General features: G+C 43.0%; 1 protein-coding gene and 1 long non-coding RNA gene across 4 annotated transcripts in view; one reads left to right on the forward strand and one right to left on the reverse strand.

Moving 5' to 3' along the window:
* The window catches only part of LOC103473102 (uncharacterized), a 7963-nt gene extending 3202 nt beyond the window's left edge, over positions 1 to 4761 (reverse strand). Inside the window, exons 1-2 of one of the 2 annotated variants that reach the window (XR_534973.1) lie at positions 4113 to 4761; positions 390 to 500 (exon numbers count right to left, since the gene is read on the reverse strand). This is a non-coding gene — a long non-coding RNA (uncharacterized LOC103473102). Of the gene's footprint in view, positions 1 to 389; positions 501 to 828; positions 1118 to 4112 lie in introns of those variants that run through there. The other variant, XR_001777046.1, reaches the window with a different exon arrangement.
* The window catches only part of anxa14 (annexin A14), a 16502-nt gene that overhangs the window by 4546 nt on the left and 6416 nt on the right, over positions 1 to 5540 (forward strand). The window contains exons 4-10 of one of the 2 annotated variants that reach the window (XM_008423059.2): positions 1126 to 1239; positions 1310 to 1400; positions 1481 to 1560; positions 2667 to 2705; positions 2787 to 2877; positions 2942 to 3037; positions 3117 to 3172. In XM_008423059.2, the coding sequence (XP_008421281.1) occupies positions 1126 to 1239; positions 1310 to 1400; positions 1481 to 1560; positions 2667 to 2705; positions 2787 to 2877; positions 2942 to 3037; positions 3117 to 3172 (567 nt within the window). The remainder of the gene's footprint in view (positions 1 to 1125; positions 1240 to 1309; positions 1401 to 1480; positions 1561 to 2666; positions 2706 to 2786; positions 2878 to 2941; positions 3038 to 3116; positions 3173 to 5540) is intronic. The other variant, XM_017307336.1, reaches the window with a different exon arrangement.

Genomic DNA, 5540 nt, shown 5'->3' on the forward strand with positions numbered 1-5540 from the left:
CCCGACCCCACTGAGGGAAAAAGGGTGCAAGAAAATGGATGGATGGATGGATAAAAGACATGAAATTTCACACATTTTTGGCCTTCTCTGTGTTCCATACATGAGGAGTTACATTGATAAATGCATCAGTTCCACTGAGCGCTCAGATTAGTGGAACAAAGAGAGGATTCAAGTTTTAGAGCCAAACTGCATGAAAAGTGAAAATATTAACCATATCACAGTGTTAAAACACACACGGTGCGACGCCCAGGAAGAGGCGTGAATGAATGAATGAATGAATGAATGAATGAATGATGGAGCCTCCCTGTTGCTCAACATGTCTCTCCGGGTCGCTGCTGCTCTTTGATCCCTGAACTTTGTGTTTGCTGACCAAACATGCGTGAACACACCTGTGTTTGCAGAAGGAGCCGAGCGCCAGCTGGTCCTCTGTCCTCACGTCCGTCCTGATGTCTCCTGCAGCGCTAAAGCTGAGGACAGGAGCTCTGCAGAAACACAGAGTCCTACGGGATAAAATGGAAATCAGTTTTTCACTCTGATCATTCTAAATCAATTAAAAAATGACAAATCCTGCAGATGCTTCATTTAGGCTCATCTTATACACAATTAAAATGATATTTTTTAATGTTTTCATTTTGGTATTTTAGTTAAGAAATGTTTTAATTACATTTTTTAACTTACATTAACCTTTTTATTATTTTACTGTTTATATTTACATGGAAATAATATTTAATATTTTTATTTATTAGATTTTTTTATTTCTTTCTGTAATTTATTTTTATTGCTGATTTTTTTCATTCATTTAAATGTTTTAACTGCCCTGGAACAAACCTTCCTCTCTGGAGAACGACCTTCTGACCCTTTGGTGAGCCAGAACCCGGGCCTGGTTCTGGAGGCCTGGTTCTGGAGGCCTGGTTCTAGAGGCCTGGTTCTGGAGGCCTGGTTCTAGAGGCCTGGTTCTGGAGGCCTGGTTCTGGAGGCCTGGTTCTAGAGGCCTGGTTCTGGAGGCCTGGTTCTAGAGGTCTGGTTCTGGAGGCCTGGTTCTGGAGGCCTGGTTCTAGAGGCCTGGTTCTGGAGGCCTGGTTCTGGAGCTGCTGAGGGCCTTCAGGTGTTTCTGTGCTGCTGCAGGATCTGAGCGGCGCTCTGAAGAAGGTTCTGTCCGGGGAGCTGGAGGAGCTGCTGCTGCAGCTGCTGATGCTGCCGGAGCAGCTGGAGGCCCAGCGGCTGAAGGCGGCCATGGCGGTGAGCCTCCGGGTCCGGTCGGGAGTTCACCCGCACCGTGTGGGTTCTCATCCGGTCCGTGCGTCTGCAGGGTCTGGGCACCGATGAGGAAACGCTGCTGGAGATCCTGTGTTCCCGCTCCAGGAAGACGCTGCAGGAAGTGGCTGCCGTCTACAGGCAGAGTGAGTCTCTGGGCCTTCCTGCTGGGATCAGGCCCGGTTTGGTTCTGATGCTGGTTCTGATGCTGGTTCTCTGGTTTCAGTGTATAACAAGGATCTGGAGAAGGAGCTGAAAGCAGAAACCAGTGGAGACTTCGCCCGGCTGGTTGTGGCTCTGCTGAATGTAAATGTATTCAAGTCTTTCTAACTTTAGCCTGGAAACAGGAAACCTGCTCATCCATTAGTACGTTAATGTAAAGGAGCCATTTTCTCCAAATCCAGGGTTTCCATGGCGACCGTCTCTCCAAAAAGGACCAGAGTTTGCAGAATTAAAAAATAATAATTAAATGTTATTTTGTGTCAGCTGTATTAAATACTGACTGCATAAACCATCTCTGACCCGGGCAGAGGCGGCGCCGCCATCTTTGTTTCTGCTGAAAGATGAGCAGCGGCGCCCTCTGCTGGATGGCGCGCTGTGGGCCAGCGGTGTCCAAACGGTCCTGCAGACCGCGGGAAAAACATCATTTCAATGGCAAAAACTGTTTTTTTTATTGTTTACCTGATTAAAAAAAAAACAATAACCTAAACAATCAACATGTTAGTGAAATAATTAAGATTTAAAACAACAACAAAAAGGTTTGCCAGATTTAAGAAAACAGCAAACCGTAAACTATTTTTCATCTCCTTGATTTGTTTGACTCTCTTGCTTTAATTGGACCAATTAATTAAATGACCTGCATTTCTGTGAAGTCACTGGATGTTTTTTAAATAATCTTTTTAAACTATTAAAAGAAATTAAATTAAAAGCAAGAACCTGGATGAATACTTTGCTGTGCACCTTACCTGGTGTCAGTGAAAACTTCATCTCAACATTGTTTTTAAATCTGCATCCGCTGCCTGAACTGTGATGATCCAGAACTGTCCCAAGGGCCGCAAATGGCCCGCAGGCCGCACTTTGGACACCCCTGGTTTAAGCAAATGTCATTTATCTATCTAATTTTAATATAATAAACCATTAATCAACAATTAATTGTAAGTCTTTTAATAGTTTGCATTCCTACTGAATATTATTTAACACTGAAGACAAAGAAAAGCAGGTGAGAAGCAGGAAATTCTTCATATTCCCTCCAAGATTCTGGTTAATTTAGAGCAAAATGTTTTCTGGATTTTTGTGCAAAGACATTTACGGCCCGTCTTTAGTTGGAATTAATCTGAATAATGTGCATGAAACTGGTTTAGTCCCAGCAGGAAGATGAAGCGTGCCGTTTGTCCTCCATTTTGTCCCAACAGAAAGCCGTTACTGCAGGCTCAGTCCGGAGAGACGTTCAGGTATTTTCTGCTCCTCGTGCAGTCCAGATCATTTCCACTCTCTCTGCCTGAGCTCCAGCTCTGCTCTGCTACGTCCCCCAGGCTCTCGCTGCATCTCTCAGTGGGAAGAAAGCAGAAGCCGGACCCTGGATCAACATCCTGACGTCCAGAGACTCGGATCACCTGGATAAAGGTGAGTGTGTGACCGGCTGCGGCCTGCAGGTGGAGCTGAGACGCTCACTGTGAACGTCTGGCAGTGCTGATGGAGCTGGAGCTGGAGACGGGGCAGACGGTGGGTCAGCTGGTGGAGAAACGCTTCTCAGGAGACTTCCGGCTCGGCCTGAGAGTTTTAGGCGAGTCCCAGGTTAGAGGTTTGCTGGTTGTTGGGCTGACTGATTGGCTCCTCACGGTTCTGTGTTTGTGTTGGAACAGTTCAGTGCATCCAGAACCCAGAGGTCTACCTCGCCCAGAGACTGCTCACCATGAAGGTGAGACGATGACTGGTCAACACCCACACAAGGCCCGGCGATGAGGGCAACGTGAAACAGACGCACCCACAGTTTATGTTGAAGTGAGACCTCTTGTCTGTACACCAGCTTTGATTTTGTAATATTTTCTTTTTTCTGAGCCTGTGAAACATTTAGCATTTAAGAAGATGTAGCAAACATTTATATGGAAGCACAGGTTAAATATTAACACATTATCTGGTGTATCAGTTGTACTGGAAAAATCCATGTTTCTTCTGTCTTCATGTTATTTTGTATTTACGCTATTTATTTGTATTAATTTGGTTCATTATAGTCTTTAAAATATCACATTTGCACAAAACCTCTTTCTGTCCAATCACATCAATGTAAAATATTAAATCAGGCGTTATAAATAGTAAAAGTATTTAGTACTTAAGTAGCCTTTTTACTAAATACTTCTATACTTTTACTTGAGTAATATCTTAGATGATAAAATAGTTAAAGTAGTGATTCTCTGACTGGAGTAAAATCTTTGACTCCTCTCTCTCTTCCACTTCATTAGCATGTTTAGCTAACACTTAGCCCCACGAAAAGCGTAAGGCTGTTACCGTGGTCACTAGCATTTCTTCCCTCTCAAAATCCCCTATTTAAACAGCGCGGAGCTGGACTACCATTAGTTACTATTTAGTGGCCCAACCTGCCAACATCTGCCTTCATCTAGAGCCGATGAATGTTCCAGAAGACGCCCAGAGGACACGTCCTCAGCTGGGGGCTCGGAGTTAGCTAGCCGCGCCTCGGACCGGCTGTTCACTGTCCGACATGTCGGCACAGCGACGAGGTCAAAGTATTACAAAAGACCACCCGAACACTTAGACCACCAGAACTAGCAACCCGTTTTCCGATTTGAATCGCTCTGGTACCGGTTCCGGCCACTGAAAACGATATTCTTCATTTAACTTACTCGTTTCTTTGCGCCTGCGCAGACCCCATGTAACGTCCTCCAAGGCCAGGTACCAAAGATTTTACTCAGGAAAGAGCAACACTCCTGCTACATATTTTCACACAAGTAGGTAGTGCTGAAAAACTGACCATAACACTTGATTAAATATTTTTAAAATGTGTAATCAGTCAAGCAAAAATATAAAATAATGTACAAATTCTGGAATTTCAAAGACTAAAACCTAGCATGTGTACAAAATATACATTCAGGCAGAAGAAAAACTAAAAAAATAAATAAATAATCTTATGACACCAACATTTGCAGGAGGTCGTGTTTATGTGTTTGAACAAGGCCAAAAACATCCCAGTGATAATTTTATATAGTCATGTCAGCAGATGGAAAATCTGAAAATAACATTAGAACAACAAAGCTGGTGTTCAAACAGGATGTCTCACTGTGTGCCTGTTTCTGGTGTTTGTGGTTAAGTGTTTTTTTCCATCAGTAAAATCTGTTGACAGAAGGTAGAAAACGTGTTCAGAAATCATAGCGATGCTAATAATAACAATAGTACTCCAGCAAAAGTAAAAAATACAGTGCAGTACTGCAAAAAGTTAATCAATTACATGTAGCCTCTGCTAAGTTACATAAAATCAATGAAGTGCATAATTTTCTCTTTCAGTCTCAAAATGTGATTTTCAGAGTCCAAATTATTACTTTGAATCTCAAAATTATGACTTTAAATCTCGTACTTATAACTTTCTGTTGGGCTTTTATTTTTATTTTCATGGAAACGGGCTTACATAAATCATTCACACACAGCGCATTTAAAACGTTTAAACTCCTCAAATGGTGGCAGTGTGTGTGTGGGCCTCTAGGGGGCGCCACAAACTACCAGTTTATGCAACACCTGCGATTCTTCTGTGTTTGTTTTAGTGCTGACAACGAGCGAAATCTATAGAAAACATCTTGGATACATGTGTAGATGAATCGATCTGATTCTGCGGGGACTGGGTCGGGTCACGACCCGGTCCGGTACTGTAACGTGACCAGGACTAATTCTGCTGATTCATCTGAACCTCTAGAAACCAGGCGGATGGTTTGAGGCCAGCAGCTGGCAGTAGTATTTTTAGAAACATGAATATTTCAGGGTGGCTGCAGCAGCTGGACCCAAATGCTCCATGAAGATTCAGTAATTCTGTAAATTAAAACCTGACGTGTGTGAGGCGACTTTCTGCTGCAATGATTATGAAGCGGACTGCAGGTAAAATATTAACCCTTTAATTCATGTTTCTGGATTCAGTTTAAAAATTAATTCGTTTTTATTTTAGTAAGTACACCCTCTGACAGCTGCAGGTTTGAATGAACATATTCATCATTTTATTAAACTAAAATGAGGCTGAACGAAGCTTCAGTCAGTCATGTTGCTGCAGTCAGTCAGGTTGCTGCAGT

The sequence above is a fragment of the Poecilia reticulata genome, linkage group LG11, assembly GCF_000633615.1.
Source record: "Poecilia reticulata strain Guanapo linkage group LG11, Guppy_female_1.0+MT, whole genome shotgun sequence".
NCBI classification, from domain to species: Eukaryota; Metazoa; Chordata; class Actinopteri; order Cyprinodontiformes; family Poeciliidae; genus Poecilia; species Poecilia reticulata.